Here is a 25,000-nt window from a genome sequence, read left to right on the forward strand (position 1 = left end):
CATCACAGTGAATGGGCAGAACTACCAGGCAGTCGACAACTTCACCTACCTGGGCAGCACGCTCTCAGTCGCACAGTGAACATAGACGCTGATGTCAACAATAGGATCGCGGCCAAATTGAGCTAGCTCCGCCTTTAGGAGACTCCGTGAGAACGTCTGGGAGCTGAGAGGACTCAGCGCTACCATCAAGCTGAACTGAGGTCTACTGTGCAGTGGTCCTTACCACCCTCCTTTACACCAGCGAGACCTGGACTGCAGACACGCCAAACAGCTGGATGGCTTCCACCTAGCTGTCTCCGCAGAATTCTCCACATCAACTTAGGTGGTAGGACTGTGACAAAGTCCGCGACGCGGAGTCCTGGAACGAGCTGGCCTCTGCAGCGTCTACACCCTCCTGCAGAAAGCCCAAGCCTGGTGGGCTGGACATGTGGTCAGAATGCCAGACAGTCGACTGCCTGAGCAGCTGCTGTACGGATGGAGAAATGTGTCAGGAAAAGCGCTCAGAGTGCAGAAGAAACACTACAAATACTGCCTCAAAACGTCTTTCAAAGACCTGGGCGTCGACATCAACACGTGGGAGACGCTTGCTCTGGACCGTCCAGCTTGGCGCATCAAGTCATCACAGGAGCCCGTGCAGCTGAAGCCAGGCGCAGCAGTCATTGAGGCACTACGAAAGCGTGCTATGCGCAAGGACCGAGCAGCATCCGCTGCAACGACAGCACCCACTCACTTGTGTCCCACACGTGGGCGAACCTTCAGGGCCCGGGTTGGCCTTATCAGTCACATCCGGATCCACAACCACTGATCTTCCATATGATTTTTTGAAGCCATAGTCATCTTTGAATCTGAAGAACGAACATCAGCAGCTGGCACAAGAACCAGGGCAAGCTATCAGCAGATATTCAGGTATTTTCCATCCAGGTCAGAATGTTTTCAACAAAGCTTTTTTTTTTTTTTTTTTTTTAAAACCAAGAATTCCTCTACGTACGGAACTTCCCACAGGCCACAGTTGCTGAGGCTTCTTGCTTGTCATCATTTAAGCAGGAGCTCCACAATCTATCATGATGATTTACTATCCTTCCCCCACAAGCAGGGCCCATGAAGATTAGGGCTTATCCAAAGGGACCACTTCAGTAGTTGGACTGGCCAAACTGGAGACGTGTAAAACTGGTGATTTCTTTTTCTCTCTCTTTTGTTTCTACTAGTCTACTTGATTTATTTTCACTTTTGTTACAAGTGGGTTTGAAACACTAATGATGTAAATGATTCCTGAACCGATTTACGTCAGATAAGTTGCAAAAGAAGGAGCTCAACACCTACTTTATAATGAGTATGAATGAAGTGTTGATTATTTAAGATGAATTTATAATCTTAATTTAAGTCACTTGAACAGGGTCAGTTTTAATGAGCTCATCACTGAAAATTACAAACTGCGTTAAATCAGTTTAACGTAGGCCAACATAAATGAAATAGACTTAAAGATGGAATTGTGATGATTCTGCCAGTATATAATACTTGTAGTTTACTGATCCGACAAAAGAGATATTAATTAAATACTACAAGCTAGAAACACAGATTCCAGCTCAGTAGGTTGTCTGGCAAGGAGGACAAAATGATGTAAGCGGCTTGGCGTTCAAACTGGGAGTGGTGTCACACAATCTGTGTGCTGGTTAGTTGGGAAAAACATTGTCTGATGTAGTTCGTGTGTGAGCAGTTTTGGAGCAAGCATAGTGTGCTTGGTCACAATTATACTCCGTGTTTGGTGATACATATAATTACCATGTCAAACTCATACAAACTAGGCCTATCAGTTTGCTCTACTTGGCCAAATTTCGCGCGGCTAACAGTGAAAAGACGAGCCGTCTTGCCCGGTCCGCTCTCAGCAACTTTCTGATCACAAAAGATTTCACTGAGTGAAATTCTGGTGGCTCTTCCCAAGAAGAGTGCATCACCAAATCACCTTCTTACTACTTAGTAAAAAATATTACAGTAAGCAAATGGGACTCATAATTAAACTTTGAACAATTTCAAACATTAGTAGATTACAAAATAAAATGATTGCATTCGAAACAGATGGGGACTGTAAAATCTGTAAATGAATGAGGCAAAAATAATTTCAGCTGTTCATATTCAAAATAATATCATCTGCGCAGGGACAATAACATCCACAAAATTAATGCAAATCATTTTAGAAGTAATAATGCCAGTTTTATAGCAATGCAGTAGAAGTCTGTGTATTAGACTTGTGAGCTTCCTGTTTTTGTAATGTCCTATTGTTTATAAACTTATTATTATGACCAACGTTTCATGAGCTACTGGTAGCACTGTCTCTAACTGGGTTTGTCCTCACTTTCAGTTTGCTATTGTTTGTGTGTGTGTGCATGCGTGTGTGCACGTGTACATGTGCATGCGTGTGGGTGTGTATGTGCATGTGCGCTTGCGTGCATTCCTCTTCTTCTATACATTTGAAAGCATGAAGCAACAACTTTATTATTACAATATATATATATATATATATATATATATATATATATATATATATATATATATACATACACACATTATGTTCTTCTTCTTCTTATCATTATTATAAGCATTTACACCTATCTTGAAAATAAGCCATAGGCATTTACAAATAGAACACATATATAAATATCAAAATGAAAAACTGAACACAAGATACCAAGCATCATAAACATTATTCATCCCCCTCCGCCCCCTCACCCCCCCCCACACACACACACATCCACAATACACACAAGCACACGCGCATGCACACACATAATCGTAAATAGTACACAATCAAAAATACTACCAACAAATTATGAAACTATCAAAACTCACTCAGTCAGTAATAGTCAATTTAGTTCATACTGGAAGGGGATGAGCTGTTGAGAATTAATCAGGAGGAGAAAAGGTGGGTCTACAGACTGGATTTGAAGGACTGCAGTGAAGATGAGTGACGGAGAGGCTGAGGAAGTTGATTCCAAAGAAAGGGGGCTTGGAATGAAAAACTGCATTGGCCATACATTTTGGTTCGAGCATGGGGGATCCTAAACATACAGGTGTCAGAAGAAGAGCGGAGTTGGCATGAGGGTATGTAAAGATGAATGAGATCATACACACACACACACACAAATGCAAATCCTTTTCAGCTGACAGGTACTGAATAGCTTTGTCTCTTTTCTTCATTTTTATTCATTCATTATCACATTTCTGTTCCTTTTTCCAGTATTCCCCACCACTCCCACAACATATACACATGCTTTCACACACATCTTATAACAATTCTACACACTAACACATTGGGAACTTTTTCAAGAATCACATATATCTCATTAGCAAATTATGTACTCGCTAACTTAATAAACAAGCAATGTGAAAAATGTTCAGCTGCATATATATCTATATATATATAGAAAAAAAGAAGAGAAATAATGATTATGTTACAAACCCACATTGACACATCTTGACTCATCATATCAACAATGTATGTACGTAAAATGAAAGAAAAAAAATCATGATTGTAATATGCAGACAAAATCACACACACAGCATTGGCTGGCACTAGGTAATGAGACCACTCTCACAGTAAAGGAAACTTTAAGTAGATATTCCATGAGACTGACTAGGTTTAGAAAGATCATTCTGGCAACACAAACAGATCAACCTTTGAAAGAACTTCACCTGAATTTCAATGCCATGATGACAGACTGCTGACTCAGTATACAGTGGGGGAGTTTCGTTTCGTTTCTTTTTCCCCCAACATTTTTTTTTTCCCCAACAAAGGTTTACAGTGGGGAGTTTCTGATTGATATTATCATTAATCCCCGGAGTGCCCCAAGAGGACATTTCCGTTCCCTTCTGGTATACAAAGAAGTGCTGCAGGATGGGAATTTTTGTCTGCATCACTGTCATAACTAGACAGTGTGTTCATTTTCCTTTCATAAATGTATAGTTGAAAAAACTTTCTTTCAGTGTTTGTGCGTGCTTTAACTCTTTCCATACAAATGGCGAAAGAGACGACGTTAACAGCGTATCACCCCAATTACCATCATCAAAATATTGCAAGCGGAAGGCTCTTATACTGAAGAGGTGAATGTTGACAAACAATACCACAATTCTGACGACGGAAGCTAAAGGTTGGGTCATTCAGACACCCACTGGACATCTGAGGGTCTGTGTAGAGGAGAAGAGAGGACTGGCCATACTGAGTGAGTTAATAGTTAAAAAAAAAAAAAAAAAAAAAAAAAATCATTACCATCCATGACCAAAACACCCCTTGACAAATAGTTGTCACTGAGCATAAAATAGGCTTGGCACTGAAAGGGTTAATTTCTAAGGAACTGACCATGAACAGAGAGAATGTTTTGACGCTTTGACTTCAATAAACTTGCAAACCAAGTTTACAATATTATGAACGCTGTGTAATTGAATAACATATTCTAATGTATACAGCATTAACAGAAGAAAAAGTATTTGTAATTGCTGGGTACAATCATTTCATCAATGAAAAATGATGAAAGGACAAAAAAATGAATCAACTGCACCTGTGAGCTTCAAGACACTGTCCTTGCTAATTTACCTTAGTGTTGTTGATTTCACCACCTTTGATATATAAGCTCAAAACCGAAAATTACATTTTGTCCACCTTTCTACCGATAATTAATGAACAAAATCTGCTATACTGTAGACATGTTTACTTTAGAAACATTACTGTTGTCAGGTGATAAAGGAATACTGAAAAGATAAGAAACAGGAAAATGTGCGACACAGAAACAGAAGTACCAGTAAACAGATGTCTACAACACAATAAAAACCTAGAATTAAAGACATCACGTAACTGATAACTAAAGAAAAACATGGATGTTTTTTTTTCATATACATATATAACACAAAGTCACTGTCAGGTGAGAAGAGCATCTTTCAATCCAAAGAGTAAAGATGTATCAGTAAGGATCTAGAAAATAAAAGGAGCAAAGGTCTCTGCAATGTTTTCCATGTCTTTAGCGTTGACTGAGGAACTGGTTTTGAGTTCTCTTTGTGTAATTTTCTTTTTGCACTTGATAAGAGAATGTGCATGATAAAATGCTCTTCAATCTTTGTGTATGACACAGAATCTTAAATGGATGTGAGTTGGAGAAAACCACCAGATCAATCATCAGAATAAAATTTTGAGGTCTGTCACATTTAAAACATATATAGAACATTGTTTCACAGAAAATCGATGTCAAAACTTTTTCCCATCCAGGATCAATCTTCCTCATTGAAATAGAACAGTGTGAAATACACACACATGCAAATACACATCAATCAGCAATTTAATCAAATTAAAAATCAATGTTTAAAAATATATACCAGTGCATTTCATTCATTGCACACATTCCAATGTTCAGTGATAGTGGAACAAAGAAAGGAGGCACTGGGAAGAAAGTAAAACTGAAGCAGGGAAGGCTGATGTGCCATGTTTCTCTCAGAAGCCGGAGTACTCCTCCCGACACACGCCTGGCCCAGTCACTGGTTCGGCCGGGATCCCACGCCTGGGAGGACACAGGAAAAATGAAGACATGTCAATGTGTTTGACTTCTTTTACTTTGAAGACTCACTGTGTGTGTGTGTGTGTGTGTGTGTGTGTGTGTGTGTGTGTGTGTGTGTATGTATGTATATGTGTGTGTGTGTGTGTGTGTGTGTGTGTGATATTTGTTTATCATGCTGAATCTAAAAAAACCAACAACTTTTTTACAAGTAAAACAAGAAAACTCCATAACAAAAACACAGAAATAATATGCAATGATAACACCACCAATGAAGACACAAAAAACATTTGTACTGATTATGATGACTAAATAAGTAAATACAACAGAATATAATAATTGCAAAACGTCTGTGTATATATCATAGATGGTGTCTGGGAAAAAAAAGGCATAGTATAGTGTCAGTGTGTATGTGTGAGAAAGGTGTGGGGAGGATAAATAAGCAGAAAATAATATAGTGAATCCAAGTTAGCACCTCAGAATATGTATAGTTCTAAGCAAACCCTTTGTTTCATAATTCACAACAGGCTTCTACGTTTAGGACTGTTTTTGTCCTGATGTTAAAGCAGCCATACTCTGTTTTCAGGGGTGTGCATGCTGGGTATCTTTGTATTTCCATAACCCTCCAGATACTGACATGAATTGACTGGAAAAGTAACGGGTGTACATGCTCATTTACATGTGTATACACATGATGGGGATTAAGGCACTAGCTGGTCTGCACATACGTCGAGCTGAGAGATCAATTTCTACCCTTAACCCACCAATCACTGATAGCGGGATTAGACCTGGAACCTCCGAATGGAAGTCAAATGCTTTCACTATTCGGTTATTGTGTCCGTTTGGATAAGCAATAAGGAAACATCATTCAGTTTTTAATCTTCTTCTTTGAAATGTTATTACATGATTGCAGCACTGAAGGATAGTCAGCTTCCCTCTCACCTTATCATTCGACAACGCTGCTCCACAAGTCTGGCTTCAGCCACCTGAGGGACGTTGTATTCTTTAGCGCTCCACAGTCGTTCTGCCACTGCTGAAGCTCTGGGCCTGAAATAAAAATCTCTTAACTGGAGCAGGTGCTTTCTCCCCCCCCCCCCCCCACTGTTCCATTACACACTTGGCATACTGTTCATTGTTCCATTACACACCTCGCACAATGTTCACTGTTCCACAACACACTAAGCACAATGTACCCTAGGTTTGTGTGTGTGTGTGTGTGTGTGTGTGTGTGTGTGTGAGTGTGAGTGTGTGAGTGTGAGTAGGAAGGAATTTTTGTTTAATGTCCCGTCACACATATCGGTGATTGAAGACATTTTGTAAAAGTATTTATGAATACATCTGAGTATTATCTGTTAGAAGGGGTGGGAGATGTGGATGAATGGAGGGTTTGGGGAAACTGGGCAAATGAGGGTAAAAATGTGGGTGAAATTTGAAAGAAAAACAAAACAAACAAACAAACAAAAAAAACCCTCTAAATACAGTTACAGGAAATTACTTAAAGGACTTCGTAAAAGAGAAGTCGTTAAACTGACAAGCGAAACAACTGATAATGAATGCAAAAAGTCAAAAACATCAACGTTCTCAGTCACTTGTGAAGACACACTTTCGTGTACAAAAGGCTTCATCAAGCTACAGTGAAAAATTATATGCTCAATTGTCAGGTTATTAAAGCATATACACTTGACATTAGAACAATACTTGGTCCGTAATGAATTTGATAATAGTCTGAGAGCTAAGCTCAGAATTGGTCTGCGAATCGGACCAAAGTCTGAGAGAGTCAACTGACGAGGTTTTAGACTTGAATTCAAGCACCTATAAAAGTCTCTTTCTAGTATATTGCTTATTTCCTTGTATGACAATGGGCAATATACTTTTATACTATCTATATGATTTTTTGCTCCCCTTTTTGCTGCCCTATCTGCTTGGTCGTTATAACGGAATCCAGTGTGGGATGGTATCCAACAAAAATCAACATTTGTACCCTTCACAAATAGGGAGTGCAATAAATACCTAATTTCAAAAAATAAATCTTCTCTTTGATTATTCTCAAAAAGGAGCAAACCTTTTAAGACAGATTGAGAATCAACACGAGCCCCCAAAAATGGTCACCTCAAACCATCGCTCACGGGCTTTTTTATCATACTGTCGCTTGTACTTGGTGGCTGCTTGCTGCAGGTTCTCTCGTGCCAGCCTGCAGGTCTCTTCCAGCCGATTGCGCAGATCCACCACGTACTCTACCTCCGTGAGGGTTTCTGGAGGCGAGTGATTGTGAGTGTGAGTGTGTGAGTGTGTGTGTGAGTGTGTGTGCGTGCATGCGTGTGCTTGCTCACGTGTGTGTGCGTGTGCGTGTGCAGCTGTGCATGTTTAAGCAGGCGCTGTTATTTATGAAGGGGCCACCATCCATAAGAATCGGCCTCTTCTCCCATATGAGGACACACACCGACAGATAAGCCTGCCTGCTAACTCATCCGTCGGACCGACGGGAGACTCCATCACCATCCATAAGCTTTCTGCATTTGCTCGGAAGCCTTGAGGCTGAAGTAATGAAGCAGCGAAGCATGTTATGTTTGATTAACCCCTAGGCTGCCTATATGACAAGATAACTCGTCATGGCAAGCATGTAAGCTTTGCTGCCACAATGACGAGATAACTCGTCATCGAAATATTCTGACTTTTCCCTGCTTTGCGTTCAGTTCATTGATATCCATTTGTGAAAAAAAACCTGGCAAATAGATTTCACTTAAATCTTATTTTCCTGGCAGTGAAAGGATTAAGGTTTACATATTCAATACATAGTCACTGCATGCAAGCCATTTGTTGTCAGTCTAGCCAGTATGAATCTGGATTACATGTTCATACATTTGTTTATAAAATCAAACGAACAAAAAACACTTATTACCAAAAAAACCAGCTGTCTGCATGTTTGTTTACAATAAAAATGACATATTTCAAACAAACTAGTCAAATGTTTTTTTTCACAACAGACTGTTCATATATGTTTTCACTGTATAAAAGAAACATTTTTCACATTTGACTGTTTAACAAGAGAGTTTAACAAGACTGTTCAAATATTTGTGCACAAAAAACACTTATTCCACCACTGACAGTATTTACCAGAGCTTAACAAGACTGTCTATACACTTGTGTACAACAAACACCTATTTCACAACAGACAGCATTTACCAGAGTATGATAAGACTGTCCATGCACCAGTGTACTTCTTCTTCGTTCGTGGACTGCAACTTCCCATTCACTTGTATGTACACGAGTGGGCTTTTACGTTTATGACTTCTTTTTTTTTACCCCACCATGTAGGCAGCCATATTCCATTTTTTGGGGTATGCATGCTGGGTATATTCTTGTTTCCATAACCCACCACAGGCTGACATGGATTATAGGATCTTTAATGTACATATTTGATCTTCTGCTTGCGTATACACACGAAGAGGGTTCAGGCACAAACAGGTCTGCACGTATGTTGACCTGGGAGATCAGAAAATCTCCACCCTTTACCCACCAGGTGCCTTCACCGAGATTTGAACCTGGGACCCTCAGACTGAAACTCCAATGCTTTAACCACTTGGCTATTGCCCCTGTTGCACCAGTGTACACCTATTTCACAGCAAACAGTATTTACCAGAGTCGGGACAGGACATTGGTGTTGTCCACATATTCTCCCCACATGGCCAACTCGCCCCCCATCACCAGCGCCTTTTGAGCATCCGTGCCTGTCATGCGAGACAACATAGCGCAGTTCATGCAGGTGTTCAATGACAAAATTAGAAGAAAAAAACCCAACTAAAACCCCACACAAAATTCAAACAAAACTGTCATGTTAGGACCCTAGATGAAATGCACAGTGTTTTATAGAGCTCGCCTATGCTTCTTGTATGAAATGTCATTTGCTACAAGGTTGGATTTCCGTTGGAAAAATTCTTTTGGCACTGGGTTTTTTTTAAACTAGTGTTTTATTTTCTAATTCCTTTATAAATTATACAGGTGGAACAGTTTGCCACTGTGCTTCATCAAAGATAGAAATTATCTATATCTATATATATCTGTATAAATTTCTATGTGTTTGTGCAGATGAAAAAAAATATAGGGTAAGGTATAGGATGTACTGTTTATTTCTGCTCTCTTATAGCTGTAAAGTGAACATAACCTTTGAAATGAATCATAATAAAACCATGTTTCAGAACTTCTACCTTCAAAAAGTACACAAAGATAGCTTTGGTAATTCGTTAGTTTAACAACAAAAAAACAAAAAAAAAAAAGTATTGCTAAAAACCATTCTGTAAATGCAAAGATGAAAGCTAAAACTTTCTTTGTGATAACCAGTTTTTAAACTTGAGGAAAAAAAATCTAAAAACAGCAAAGAACAAAACCATTAAAGTCCTGGGGATCGCAAGTGTAGTATTTTGTCCAGTCTGAGCCGTAGCTGATGTAGTTGAGATACCAGCAGGATGCCAGAAGCGTCTTGTAGCCCTGCTTGGTCACTGCCGCCATCTCCTTCTGCCAACCGTCTTTCCACACTTCCACGACCGTGTCCTCTCTCACCTGGCACGTGCCACATAGAACAACAACTGTCAGCTGAGACTGTTGGAACATTCTTTTCTTCATCTGATGTACATTGTATCCTAAGTACAGCTATAAACATAAAAAAAAGATATAAAAAGATGATATTGATGATGATGATGATGATGATGATAATAACAAAAAAAAAGAAAGAAATAAAAACAATAAACTGAATAATAACAACAACAACAATAATGATGACAATAACAACAATAACGATAACAATGATAATAACAATAATCACCATCATCAACATAACAATGATGATAATGATAATGATTATAACAATAATACTAATAATCATAATAACAATAAAAACAACAATTAAAAAAAATCTTATAATGATAATAATATCAACAATAATGATAATATAATTATAATAATTATCATAACAATAACAATAATAATGACAATAATAACAATAACAATTTGAAGAATCGATGGGATCCGGCTAAAGTCACAACTTACAGAGGGCAGCCAGTAAAACCATTGAAAACCGACTACATTCATATGTTATCTTGATTCAGAAGGTCTGGGAAAGACGATTAATGCCTGTTCACTGCTCATTTTCATATATTACTTCACAGACCGGAATTTCCCTGTCTTCATTGCTTTCAGCATACAACTGAAATAGGGCAATAGAGTGCAGTATTTTTCTACATGGTTTTGACAGGCATGCACCTGAAAACATTGAAAATGCTACAGTTCCAGGGTGTTTTGTGCAAAGATACTTTCAGACATCAAAGATAAGACTTCGAAGAAGCGATATTCATAAAAATCTTGATCTTGATGATTTTGACCCTAACCACTTGTTTTTATGTACAGCGAAGAATTGCTGAATGCGACTTTAGGCAGGTTTTCGCGTGCTGCGTCACGCACACACACATGCACACATATATGCACACACACACACACATATATATTTTTGTAACTATCAGAGTGGATTTCTTTTACAGAATTTTGCCACAACACTTTTGTTGTCATGGGTTCTTTTTCAGTGCGCCAAGAGCACGCTGCACACGGGACCTCCGTTTATCGTCTCATCCTAATGACTAGATGCTCAGTATGATTTTCCAGTCAAACTTGGCAGAAAGGGCGAGGGCATGATTCTAACCCAGACCCTCAAAGACACTGCATTGAGAGACAATCACCTCAATCATTCTGCCACCTTGCTCCATGGAGACAATGGAATAAGAAAATGTGTGACCCATACCCTACTTTCAGTTCTGGTGCACTGAAATCGCTTCGTCTTGCTGAGAAGGGATGCAAGTCTGCCAGTGAACCACGGCACATGACTAATATCCCTCAACACTCGAATGTGTGCACAAAGATACCGCAGAATGATGAGCTCATGTTTCGAGCACTACTTTCGCTTCAGTTTTTGTTTGTTCCGTTCTGTTTGTTTTGTTCGTCTTTGCACTAACTGACCAGTGTCCAGTATGCAGAAACTAGAATGGAACTTATGGTGGTGGTGATGTTTAATAGAAAATACTATTCTCTGATGTATGGAAAGAAAACGCCACCTCCCACGTAAACAGTTTTACTTGATTTACAAACATGTTACACATTCTTCAGAATCATTTTACAACATGCACAACATATTTTACAAAAATCCACTATGAAAGGACATTTAAATAATCATTTTTTTTGGACTGAACCAGCTATCATATTCACTGCTTGAAAATTGCTTGGCCTGGAGAATAAGATGACATCAGTTTTACATGGGATGAAATAGGTAGAAGGCCTCACCTTCGCTCCATTATCGATGACCTCCTGCCAAATGATGTATCCACGATTCAGAGAACTGATGATGTCCAGTAAGCTGTGGACAAACACCAATATTAAGGAGCATGCTTTTATGACCCTTTTATATGTTTCTACTTCATCCTACGTGCTTACTCAGTTTATTTGAAATATTGTATTTGTGAAGCGCATTGAGCTTGTGTCTGCTTGTATTGTAGTGTTATATAAAAGTGCTCTATAAAAATCAATTATTATAACAATCAAGACACACTGGATTACTGTCATTGCCCTCTGATGCAAAAAAGTACAGGGATGATGTTTTATACACAAATACATGGGTACTTTTACAAATAAGCAAGCTTAAAGTGTGCGTGTGTGTGTGTGTGTGTGTGTGTGTGTGTGTGTGTGTGTGTGTGTTGTGTATGTGTGTGTGTGTGTGTGTGGGTGTGTGTGTGCGTGCGCGTGCATGTGTGTGTGTGCATGCGTGTGTACGTGAAATTATGTGTGTGTTGGTGGGGGATGCACAGGTGCTTGTGGATGAATACATGTGTTTGTAAGCTCAAATGACAATTTCTTCTTTTTTATATATCTCTCCTTATTTTTGTTAATTCATGCGCACAAATATCTACAAGTTCTTATTTTTCTGTCCTAGCTCACATTCAAGTTGCTCATTTTAACACTCCAATGCATGGCTATTCAGTTCTTTTGGTTTTTTCCCCTCTCTTTATCATTTATTCAAGAGACAGGGTATTGAGTGCCGCTGGGAAAAATGTATGGGTGAAACACCTGGTTTCAGTCCCAAAGTGTCTGTAATGGTGACCTGAGGGAAGCATCTCACAAAGCCTGAAAAGTGGATATGATTCATTGTGTCTGATTTGAAGAGTGCAACAGCTGAGTGGATTTTCAATCTGAGCGTTCTGAGTTTGATGGTTGAAGGGTGGAAATTCTCCTGATAGCCCAGGTCAACAGATGTGAAGACCTGCTAGTGCCTCAACCCCCAGTGTGTGATCACCAGTGTACAGGTACAGGTACAGTATTTGGGGCAAACATTAAGCCTTATGGCCTGTAGAGGATCAAATGTTAAAGATCTCATAACCCATATCGGTGATTGGTGGATTATGGACACAAGAACATACCTGAAAACGGAGTAAAGCTACCTATATGGTGGGTCATGCATGTAGAAGTCCACTGGTAAGATGAGAGTGAATGTGGGAACTGCAGCTCAAAAAATGCAGAAGAAAAGGAAGAAGAAGAAACAGAAGAAGAAGAGGGGAAGGAGAAGAAAAAAAAAGAAAAAAAGCAACAGCTACAGAAAAAGAAGTAGAAAAAGCAGCAGCTGCAGAAGAAGAAGAAGAAGGAGAAAGGAGAAGAAGAAAAAGAAGAAAAAGGAAGAAGAAAAAGGAGGAAGAGAAGGACACTGATTGTCTCTACCCCACCCAAGTTTAATCAATGAGAGCCCAACTTACTTCTGCATGTAGTACTCCTCCAGTTTGGCATAGTCTGTGCCAAATGACATCTTCTTCATGAAGGCCGTGATAGCTGGGTTAGACTGCCTGTGAAACAAAAAGAAATAAAATAAAATATGACACACACACACTTTGATTTGTGACTGCGTACGAGCACATGTCCAGGTGCATGCATATGTGTGTAGTAGTTGTAATACAAAAAGTAGTAGTAGCAGTAGTAGTAGCAGTAGCAGAAGTAGTCGTAGTCCATGTAGTAGTTATCATTCTCAAATTTTCAAATGTATTCTTTCTGCTCTAAGTGTTTAGCCCCCCACCCGAGGGAGGAGGGTGAGGGGGGCGGGGCACATGGAGAAAGGAAAGAGGGGTAAGGTGCGACTGTCTGCATCTGTGTGTGTGTGTGGGTGTGTGTGTGCGCACCTGTGTCTATGAGTGCGCACATGTGTGTATGAGTGTGTGTGTGTGTGTGTATGTGTGTGTCTGTGTGTGTGTGTATGGACTTGTGAAAGAGCTGTAAGAACTGACAAATGCAAAACTTTGGCACCGTCAACTGTGACAGGCCGCCACCACCTTCTAAACCAGCCTATTCTCCTTCAGTGCAACATTCCACTAACACTTCTTGGTGATCTCAGTTAGCTGAATGGTCTCCTCTAAGACAGAGGTTAAAGCTGGTGACCAGTTACTATAGCTGATTCTACAGGAGATTACTGTTTTTTTTATAATTAAAATTTTTTTTTTATTACTTCTGTTCTATGACCCAGTATATTTTCACAAACATGCTGACAAGGACACAGTCACACATGTAAGTATACACACAAAAACACACAGAGACATACATACACGTGCTCACACGAACAAACAGTAAAATGCACATGCAATTTCCTGCCATGTATTAACAACAACAACAACAACAAAACAACAACAGTATCAGTATCAGTAGCTCAAGGAGGCGTCACTGCGTTCGGTCAAAACCATATATGCTACACCACATCTGCCAAGCAGATGCCTGACCAGCACCATGACCCAATGAGCACCAACACACACACATTACCCTGCACCCCCCCCCCCTCCACACACTCATTTCTAGGCTACATATCGCAGCTTCCATGGCACACCCACACCCACACACCCACCCACCACACACCCCCACACACATATATACAAATAATACAAATATATATATATGCACACCTGCACGTTCCAATATTCCGTTGCTCCCATAGTGTAGACATGCACACACACACATACCTCATCCTCTACACACACACACACACACAAACACACACACACACATGCATGCACGCACGCATGTGCACAGAGCTCTCCTAATACATGTATACACTTACACCCTAGCACACTCACACACGCCCACAAACGCACGGATACACAAACACACATGCACACGCACAGAGGCTGCCGCTGACTGGCTGCAAGAGGGGTGGGAAAACATCTCTGATGCCAAGACCGTGGCATCTAGGTGTTGATGCTCAGTCTATTGTATTTGGGAAAGGTCACAACAATAATAATAATAATGATAATGATGATACTTATATATAATAATAATAATAATAATAATAGTAAGAAGAAGAATAAAAAGGTTGTTGATACTTATAATAATAATAATAATAATAATAATAATAGTAAGAAGAAGAAGAAGGTTGTAGGGATCATTCATTACATCCAGACAGAACACTGGCTGGACCTTTTAAACACTTTATTCTATTCAGCTATAACCTACAGTACAGAGAGGATCACGCACAAAGAGAATCCAGAAAGGAAGTGGCGTGAGCAGTCAGAACAGGCAAAAGCAGGGAGGCAGAGACAAAGACAAGTAATGATTAATGTCAGCCTGGGTAGGGATGACGGCTAACATTCCCTGCATATGGTGCAAGAGTTATTGTTTAGTTTCAGTTTCAGTTTCTCAAGGAGGCGTCACTGCGTTCGGACAAATCTATGTATGCTACACCACATCTGCTAGGCAGATGCCTGACCAGCAGCATAACCCAACGCATTTAGTCAGGCCTTGAGTGCATGCATATATATAAATTTGTGTACCTATCAGAGTGGATTTCTTGTATAGAATTTTACCAGAGGAAAACACTCACATTGCTATGGGTTCTTTTTCAGTGCATCAGGTGCATGCAAACCCCTGTTTATTGTCTCATCCAAATGACTGTGCGTTCAGTTCAATTTTCCAGTCAAACTTGGGAGAGAGGGTGGGACCAGGATTCAAACCTAGACCCGCACGGGCTCTGTATTGGCAGATGAGCATCTTTACCATTCTGCCACCTAATTGTTTGGGGTTGAGGCAATTCTTCTGCTGGCCCAAAACTCTGCAGATAAAACTGGACCACAGTTTCAATACCCATCCACTTCCGCGCTTGGGGTGAGTCTTGTCAAGGTCTTCAGTGTTAGCAGATTCATGGAGGACTGCTTTCTGAGGGATGTGGTGACGGTCTCCACTCTAGGGTTCAGGGGAGACGCTCACTCAGTCTGGCTCCGTGATTAAGCCACTACTGTTGTTAGTAGGGGGCTTAGTAGGAGGAGTCCTGAGTAATTTAAATCAGGACAGGCACTACCAAACACCACCGACGTGACTCACCAACAGTGCAGGGTCGCCACTGGTGTGTGGCCTCCTTGCGACCTACCATCGATAGTTCCCTGTGGACTGCCGGCGCTAGGACTGTGACAGACGAACTCAGGTGTGGCTGTGTGTGGCGGAACTCGGAATGAGCGGCGTGGGAGTGATGCCACTGAAATGGTGCAGATGATGGGGCAGCCAAAAAAACCGACCCCCCCCCCCAGGCCCCCTCCTCCCTGCCCTAAAAAACAAACAAACTAGAGCACCACACACCCTACAACTCACCAGCAGCTGAAGCTGACCTCATCCCCTCCCAGGTGCACATAGTGATCGGGAAAGACGGACGCCACCTCCGAGAAGAAGTTGTGAAGGAAGGGGAAGGTGGTGTTGAGGGTGGGGTCGATGGGGCCATACTCTCCAGAGGGCTTCTGTCCACTGTAGCACTTGGTCAACAGGTCAGGCTGACCTTGACCCCAGGACAATGTGTGACCTGTTGGCCAAAAGAGGAGAGTGAGGCCAGTGTGGGATGATTAATGGCAAAACAAAACAAAAAGAAATTGTTCAAATATAGCACTCTCTAACAGCTGTTTGTTGATACTGTTACTATTAACTACCACTACCACTTCTAGCAATAATGATTATAACAATAGCAATAATACTGATGATGGTGATGATGATGATGATAATGATAATGAAAATAAAACATAATAAAAATAACAGTAATAACAATAATGATAATAATGATAACAATGATGATGACGACAACAATAAATATTATACTGATTATAAAAACAATGATGATAATGATGATGAAATTACTACAACTACTACTACAACACCTACTACTACTACTGCTATTAAATGTATTTATAATGCACAAATCCTGAGCAGAGACAATCCAAACCGCTTTCACACCATTCTTTTACATGCATGACAGTGAATCAAAGGAACGACAGAGAAAACCTACACAAATACTTGAAGAAAGAAAACTAGAGAAACCACCGACAGAAAGCGGCTGAGGAGAAGGGAGCTGTTCTGGAAAGAGATAAGTTTTTTTTCAATTTGAGGCACTGTAGCAGAATCGGTTAGGCTGTTGTGTGTGTTTGCGGTGAGGGTTAGAGGCTCTGTTTTGGCATGGTGTTGTGTCCTTGGAAAGAGCGCTATCTTCACCCTCATTTTCATCACTCCACCCTGGTGTGAACGAGAACCTGACTTTGGCTGGGGAAGGTTATTCGATGGCAGATGCGGAGGACCGGGCCAAACCTTCCAATGCTGAGTCTTGAGCACAGTGGATATGAATTCATTGCCCTGATCAGCTGATGGTCATAAAAGGCAATGGGGCCTTTAACGTTTTAAGGTTTTGAGGCCAGATTTTTAAGAGCTGACAGCTGGAAGGATACAGGTTTGATCCCCACCAGGTTTTGCCAGCTCCTACCCAGACCCCGAGTGTGCCATGGGCCCAAATGGGAAGACTGGGACCACACAGTCAAGGAACATCCACTTCAAGGATGTGTCTTTCTAGGGAGCGGATCTCAAAATTTACTGACCAACATTGCAGGTATCTGTATCGCTTGGCTTGGTTGATGTTGGAATATATTATAAGAGTACAGCCTCATCAAGCAGTCCCAAATCTTTATCTCCCATGTCATCATTCATCGGTCATCAAAATATGGAAAAACAAAATACCTTGAATTCTGTTGCACCCCCAACCCCAAAACAAACAAACAAAACAAAAAAAAAAAAAAAGGAAAGAAAGTAAGCAAGTAAGTAACTGAATAAAAAACAAAACAGTTCAATACTGGACAGTGAAGAAATCAGTAAGTAAGTAAATAAATAAATAAAACAGTTTAAAACTGGACAGTGAAAAAAAATGTTACTGTCCACAGACCACTGTTCACTCCAGTTCCTACCTGGGGTATCAAACTCAGAAACAACTCGGATGCCACGTAGACGTGCAAACTCGATGATTTCTTGGACGTCTGTGGGCGTGTAGACATGACTGTATGGGTAGAATGCTCCCTGTGCAGTGGAAAAAAAACCATTATCTGCTTCATTGGCATACCACACACATATTATAGTAAACAGTCTGGAACTTACAGATCATGCTAGGGATACAACTGCTATGAACAACTCATCAACATTTGCATCAACAACAAAAAAATATTCAAAACAAGACAAAAATTGTTTATATCAGTAAAAATCAGAAAATAAGTTTTCCCCAGCAACAGATAAGTACATACAGATTGGTACCAACAGTTTCATGTGCCTACAGAAATCATGTGCACAGTTTATTAACCCTATCCCTCTCAAAACAATCCGCTTATAAATATATCACTTCCCCTTGCACAAATGATTCAGACCGGATCTGTCAGTCACAACAGCTGTAACAAAAACCATTTCTGTAACATGCTCAAAACATACAAATATCAAACTCTGACAGAAATACCTAAGTTATTTGATTTCCCTTTCTTTCAGGTCAGAGAATGTGCTTTCAAATGGAAATTTTTTTCCTAAAATTACGTTTATCTAACAGTGACCCACTAGTGCAGATTCCGGCAGGGAATCAGATTCCTGTCCTGTGCAAACTACTATCCACCTATGCAGAGAAAATGAAAGTAGCTACGGCCGATAACCTCCCAGAAGTAGGTTACCTCCCTCTGTATCCCTGACTAGCTTCCTCTGCAGCCATCTTGACTCCTGTTCCTGTGCTCTTCATACGGCTAAGTTTTTTTCCCCTTATTTTCTGAAGTGTTTTTCAAAGTTAAACCAAAGGTAGACAGCAAGTCTTGAAATCCTTACACTGCAGGCTTTGTGTATGACAAAGTGAGTCACATGAACTTCATGCTGCAGGAGGAGATGTTTTAAAATTATTTAGAGCCTCTAAAAGTACAAGCAATGTTGATCAATAGTCTAAGAAAAAAGATTAAAAAAAAAAAAAAAAAAAAAAAGGTTTCTTCCAGCTGCAAATTTCTCACTTAAAATTACAGACCAACAGAATTTAAAGGCCCCCATTTGCTGTCCAAAAATGATTCACTATTTTTTGTTATTTTCTTCTTTAAAAAAATATTTTTTTTTACCATTTCATTTTAAATGTTTTGTGAGTCTTGTCACTGCTGTTGCTGTTGTCTTTGTCAAGTCAGTTTGATGACAACAGGAAAATAAATGCTTATTTGCAATTCAGACCCTTCCCAAGTTACTTGATGATGTTGTACTCAAGTGGTCACACAGGTATTGTGTGTATGACAGAGACAGTGACGACCTTGTGGTCACACAGGTGTTGTGTGTATGACAGAGACAGTGACGACCTTGTGGTCACACAGGTGTTGTGTGTATGACAGAGACAGTGACGACCTTGTGGTCACACAGGTATTGTGTGTATGACAGAGACAGTGACGACCTTTAGTGGTCACACAGGTGTTGTGTGTATGACAGAGACAGTGATGACCTTGTGGTCACACAGGTGTTCTGTGTATGACAGAGACAGTGATGACCTTTAGTGGTCACACAGGTGTTCTGTGTATGACAGAGACAGTGATGACCTTTAGTGGTCACACAGGTGTTGTGTGTATGACAGAGACAGTGACGACCTTGTGGTCACACAGGTGTTGTGTGTATGACAGAGACAGTGACGACCTTGTGGTCACACAGGTGTTGTGTGTATGACAGAGACAGTGACGACCTTTAGTGGTCACACAGGTATTGTGTGTATGACAGAGACAGTGACGACCTTGTGGTCACACAGGTATTGTGTGTATGACAGAGACAGTGACGACCTTGTGGTCACACAGGTGTTGTGTGTATGACAGAGACAGTGACGACCTTGTGGTCACACAGGTGTTGTGTGTATGACAGAGACAGTGATGACCTTGTGGTCACACAGGTGTTGTGTGTATGACAGAGACAGTGACGACCTTGTGGTCACACAGGTATTGTGTGTATGACAGAGACAGTGACGACCTTGTGGTCACACAGGTACTGTGTGTATGACAGAGACAGTGACGACCTTGTGGTCACACAGGTACTGTGTGTATGACAGAGACAGTGACGACCTTTAGTGGTCACACAGGTGTTGTGTGTATGACAGAGACAGCGACGACCTTTAGTGGTCACACAGGTGTTGTGTGTATGACAGAGACAGTGACGACCTTGTGGTCACACAGGTGTTGTGTGTATGACAGAGACAGTGACGACCTTGTGGTCACACAGGTATTGTGTGTATGACAGAGACAGTGACGACCTTTAGTGGTCACACGTGTTGTGTGTATGACAGAGGCAGTGATGACCTTTAGTGGTCACACAGGTGTTCTGTGTATGACAGAGACAGTGACAACCTTGTGGTCACACATGTGTTGTGTGTATGACAGAGGCAGTGATGACCTTTAGTGGTCACACAGGTGTTGTGTGTATGACAGAGACAGTGACGACCTTGTGGTCACACAGGTACTGTGTGTATGACAGAGACAGTGACGACCTTTAGTGGTCACACAGGTGTTGTGTGTATGACAGAGACAGTGACGACCTTTAGTGGTCACACAGGTGTTGTGTGTATGACAGAGACAGTGATGATCTTGTGGTCACACAGGTGTTGTGTGTATGACAGAGACAGTGACGACCTTGTGGTCACACAGGTGTTGTGTGTATGACAGAGACAGTGATGACCTTTTTCTGCCTTTGTGGTCTGCAACTCCCATGTTCACTTGCATACATGAGTGGTGCAACAGTGAAGTGATTAAAGCGTTGGAATTTCAATCTGAGGGTCCTGTGTTTGAATCCTGGTCACGGCGCCTGATGGGTAAAGGGTGGAGATTTTTCTGATCCTCCAAGTCAACACATGTGCAGACCTGCTAGTGCCTAAACCCCCTCTGTGTTACTGTTTGGCAGGTAATGGTAACAAGAACATACCCAGCATGCATCCGCCCTAAAACAGAGTATGACTGTCAACAGGGTGGGGGTAAGAACGGTCATACACGTAAAAGCCCACTCATGTATACATATTAGTGGATGTGCAAGTCGCAGCCCAAGAACCTTGAGGAAGGAGAAGAAGACTTGCATACATGAGAAGGCTTTACGAGCATGACTGTTTTTACTCCACAATTTTGGCAGCCATACTCAGTTTTTGGGGTATCCATGCTTGGTATGTTCATGCTTTCGTAACCCACCAAATGCTAACAAGGATTACAGGATCATTACAGCCGTATTTGATCTTCTGCATGCGTATACACAAGAAGGGGGGTTCATTCACTATCAGGTCTGCTGGCCTTCGAGATGGGAAAAATCTTTAGGACTCAAACCCAGGCTCCTCAGATTGAAAGTTCAGGGCTCTAACCACCCAGCTGTTGCATCCGTCAAGATGATCTGCAACATGTGTACCTTGTTGCTGAGTTCAGGGAAGACTCTGCTCTCGTACGGGAAGGACTGGTCGTCCACAATGTGCCAGTGAAACACGTTCAGCTTGTTCTGAGCCATGGCGTCCTGTCAAACAAGTCATGCAATACTGTTATATATATATATATATATATACTGATCTATTGATCGATCTATAAAATGATGAAATTTTACCACACATTTTCTAAAACATTCTTTTAATCCGTTCAGTGTTTGTTTTGGAAAAAAAAAACCCTGAAAAAAAAACTACAAAAAAACCCAACCAACAAACAAAAAAACAAACAAAAAAATCCCTCCAAACAAGTGAACATCAAAATGCTTTTGGAGTCTTACCAAAATAATCTGAATAAGCTTATATATTTCTTTATTTCAAACAACCTAGACCTAAAACTAGTAAAAGCAACCCAAAAAATTTTTTTTTAAAGAAACAAAAAACAAAACAACACACACATATACACACACACATGCCTCCCACACAAACACACACACACATATAATACTAATAGATATTTACACACATGCACACATACAGACAGCCACACAGACCTTCCACACAAACACACACACACACGACACACACAACACTCACAGTCACACACACACACACACAAACACACACATGACAATCTCACACACACACACACACACACACACACACACACTGACCAAGTTGCGCAGGATGTTGATCTTGGACAGGTAGTGACGTGAGGTATCCAGGAGCATTCCACGGTGGGCGAAGCGAGGCTCATCATCCACAGTTGTGTCATTTACCAAAAACTGAAACATCATCATAATAAATAACACATATCACTTAAATAAGGCACAAACTCCCCATACAAAGGGCTCCATGCTGTATCACAGTCAGTCGTGTCCAAAGATGACCATCAGAACAGCGGAGGAGGTAACTGTTGTCCTGACTATCTGGGCTAGAATATGATTATTGTGGAGTGTGTCTTGCCCAAGTCACATCCCCTCTCTCTTGGCCAAGAGGGTTTTAGGACAGTTGGTGTTGGAATTGTTCCCGAAGGCCAACAAGCCCCCAAGGCTGCAGCACTAAGGATAAACATATACATACATACATACACATACAACAGTGCATAATACACGACAGCAAATGAAGTTAAAAAAAAGAAAAAAAAGAATAAGACCACCTACATAACATATATCTACACTCACCAAGACAATACTACAAATTGCAGCTATGAAAAATCACACACAACACACACACAACACACACACACTCAAAAGACAGACAAGAGAGACTAAAGACTGCTTTATTGTCTGCACTGAGGTACTAATATGCATTCTTCAACATGTGCTACCATTAGAATAAAATGCAAACAAATGCTGAGTAAGTTACAAGTGAGTTAAGAAACACACACACACACACACACACACACACACACACACCTACCACTAAACTTGCTCTTTCATGTTTATAAAAATCTGACTTCACTGATTCACTGTCGGAAGAATCTTACTGCTGGGTTTGAGTGTAAAGCTAACGGTAAAGACTCTTCAGATTGTCCATACTCCTTACCTCCCCAGTATCAGAGCGGTAGACAAGCTGTGTGAAGGTTTCCAAGCCCCACAGTGCCCCCCAAACCTCCTTGGCTGTGACTGTTGCCTTCCCTCCGCTAACCGTCAGCTGATCTGAAAACCATCATGACAAGTTTCAATGTGGAGAGATTTAACACAGAAATCATACTTTATCATAACACAAACAGGAGTCTAGCACACAGGTTCACAGCTGACACTGGGAAACCGCCTGCAGTTTTAATTTTCATTGAATGAAAGGAAATGGTTATATATGTATATGTATGCATATACATATATGTATTTGGCCCAACACTCGGCTTATGTCACAGATTGACATAAGTTTACATCTGGGCCAACAGCAAAGTGACAGCTGTATTATCAATGGTTTCTCCAATAAGTGGGAAATCATTTACATCTTGGTCTTTTGTGAAGGACTATGATTCTCAAACTAGGAGGCAAAATTGCACTGGCTCTTAGTGCTGCAGCCTTGTGAGTTGGTTGGCCTCTTGGCAGAGAGAGTCGGAATGTAACTTGGGCAAGACACTCTCCACTATAATCAAATTCTAGCCCATATAGTCGGAACAGCAGTTGCCTCCTTTGCTGTTCTGATGGTCATAGTTGGACATGACTGACTATCATATATGTATATGTATGTATGTATATATATGTATGTATGCATGTATGTATGTATGTATACACAATCATAAACAAACCATCCAAGGAAGAAGAAAAACAAAACAAAACAAAAACAAACAAAAACAACAACAAAACAAAACATAAAACTATGTGCTCCAACACAATATGTAACATAAGATAGTTTGATTTCTTACAAGATTCATCCGACTTCAGGCTGGGATAGACACCCTGGCATGGGGATGACACATCCACTGACAGTTTGTTCACATCAGCCTGCACCTGACTAAACACCTGCACAAACTTGGGGCTGAACCTGTGCAACAGAGAAGAAAAAACAACAGCAACTGATTAAAGTCTTGTAAACAAAACAAAAGAAAATATTCATTCATACACAGATATCTTCCACCCTTCCACACACACACACACCCTGACACACACACACACACAACAAAAAAAACCATTGACATTTCTTACTGTATCATGCAAGATAAGATGATAGCTTATATTTGAACACAAAGAACTCAGCTAAAAAGGTTACAATAGCAAAATCTTAAATAGGCTCACCCGGATCCATGCAGATTCAGATTTCCTAATCCCATAAAGAAAATCCCACAATTTATAATGCCATGAATCATAATGAGATCAAACACTTTATCTGTTATTCTATAAATGTGTGTGCGAGTGTGGTTCTGTGTGTGTGCATGTGTGTGTGTGCATGTGTGTGAATGTGTGTGAATGTGTGTGTGTGTGTTCATTCTTTAGTTTATCACTATCAGTGATAATAGATGTTTAAAAAAAAAAAAAAAAAAAAAAAAGGGGGGGAGGGCGGTGGGGAGGGAGGGGGGATGGGGTGGTGGGGCAAACAGAAAAGGTAAACTAGAAAACTACCAAAAAAATGCATAACTAACATGCAATTACATTTAACACTAAAAGTAACAATTCAATAATATCAATAATAATGATAATGAAATCATTAACACAATTCTGAAGTACATTAAAGGAATGTAGAAATAGGACTATGAACTAATGCCAGTGAAATTCAACCAAAAGAACCTCGTCAGAAATAACTTTACAAAAATCATCTGCAGAATAATTATTCTCTTTGAAATACTTGGGCAAGATGGTACGTAACTGCTGACAGTGAAACAAACAATGGTGCAAACTGAACTGCTTACCACAGATGCATGTAACATTTTTACTATACTTTGTCTTCAGAGCATCAAGTTTTATATGGAAGAAAGTAGAGGTTATTAATCTTGTATAGCAAGCTGATGGATTCAGTATCTTTTCTTTAATAATATTCTTGGGGAATAATGTTCCTTTATGTTTTAAAAGCTTTTCCTTCCATCAGTTATGTGTGTGTGTGTGTGTGTGTGTGTGTGTGTGAAAGCATCATGTGTTAAACTGTGTGTAGATGAGGGTGTATGCACATAACGTCATTGGTCCTGAATAATTAATGGATGTAAAGTTCAATTTTCGGTCAATGAAAGTTTATGCGGACCTTTCTTGATTCTTGAGTTTTGCTTTTACTGCTGTCCTGCATG

At 40.5% G+C, this 25,000-nt stretch overlaps 1 protein-coding gene across 1 annotated transcript in view; it reads right to left on the minus strand.

Moving 5' to 3' along the window:
* Positions 1 to 3,163: 3,163 nt before the first annotated feature.
* The window catches only part of LOC143282003 (beta-hexosaminidase subunit alpha-like), a 22,555-nt gene continuing 718 nt past the window's right edge, over positions 3,164 to 25,000 (minus strand). Inside the window, exons 2-13 of the mRNA XM_076587392.1 lie at positions 23,651 to 23,769; positions 22,822 to 22,934; positions 21,948 to 22,058; positions 21,267 to 21,368; positions 17,807 to 17,915; positions 16,182 to 16,386; positions 13,319 to 13,405; positions 11,859 to 11,931; positions 9,920 to 10,091; positions 9,172 to 9,262; positions 6,477 to 6,581; positions 3,164 to 5,540 (exon numbers count right to left, since the gene is read on the minus strand). Of these exons, the coding sequence (XP_076443507.1) occupies positions 5,474 to 5,540; positions 6,477 to 6,581; positions 9,172 to 9,262; positions 9,920 to 10,091; positions 11,859 to 11,931; positions 13,319 to 13,405; positions 16,182 to 16,386; positions 17,807 to 17,915; positions 21,267 to 21,368; positions 21,948 to 22,058; positions 22,822 to 22,934; positions 23,651 to 23,769 (1,354 nt within the window). The 3' untranslated portion in view covers positions 3,164 to 5,473. The remainder of the gene's footprint in view (positions 5,541 to 6,476; positions 6,582 to 9,171; positions 9,263 to 9,919; positions 10,092 to 11,858; positions 11,932 to 13,318; positions 13,406 to 16,181; positions 16,387 to 17,806; positions 17,916 to 21,266; positions 21,369 to 21,947; positions 22,059 to 22,821; positions 22,935 to 23,650; positions 23,770 to 25,000) is intronic.

Source organism: Babylonia areolata, chromosome 5 (assembly GCF_041734735.1).
Source record: "Babylonia areolata isolate BAREFJ2019XMU chromosome 5, ASM4173473v1, whole genome shotgun sequence".
NCBI classification, from domain to species: domain Eukaryota; kingdom Metazoa; phylum Mollusca; class Gastropoda; order Neogastropoda; family Buccinidae; genus Babylonia; species Babylonia areolata.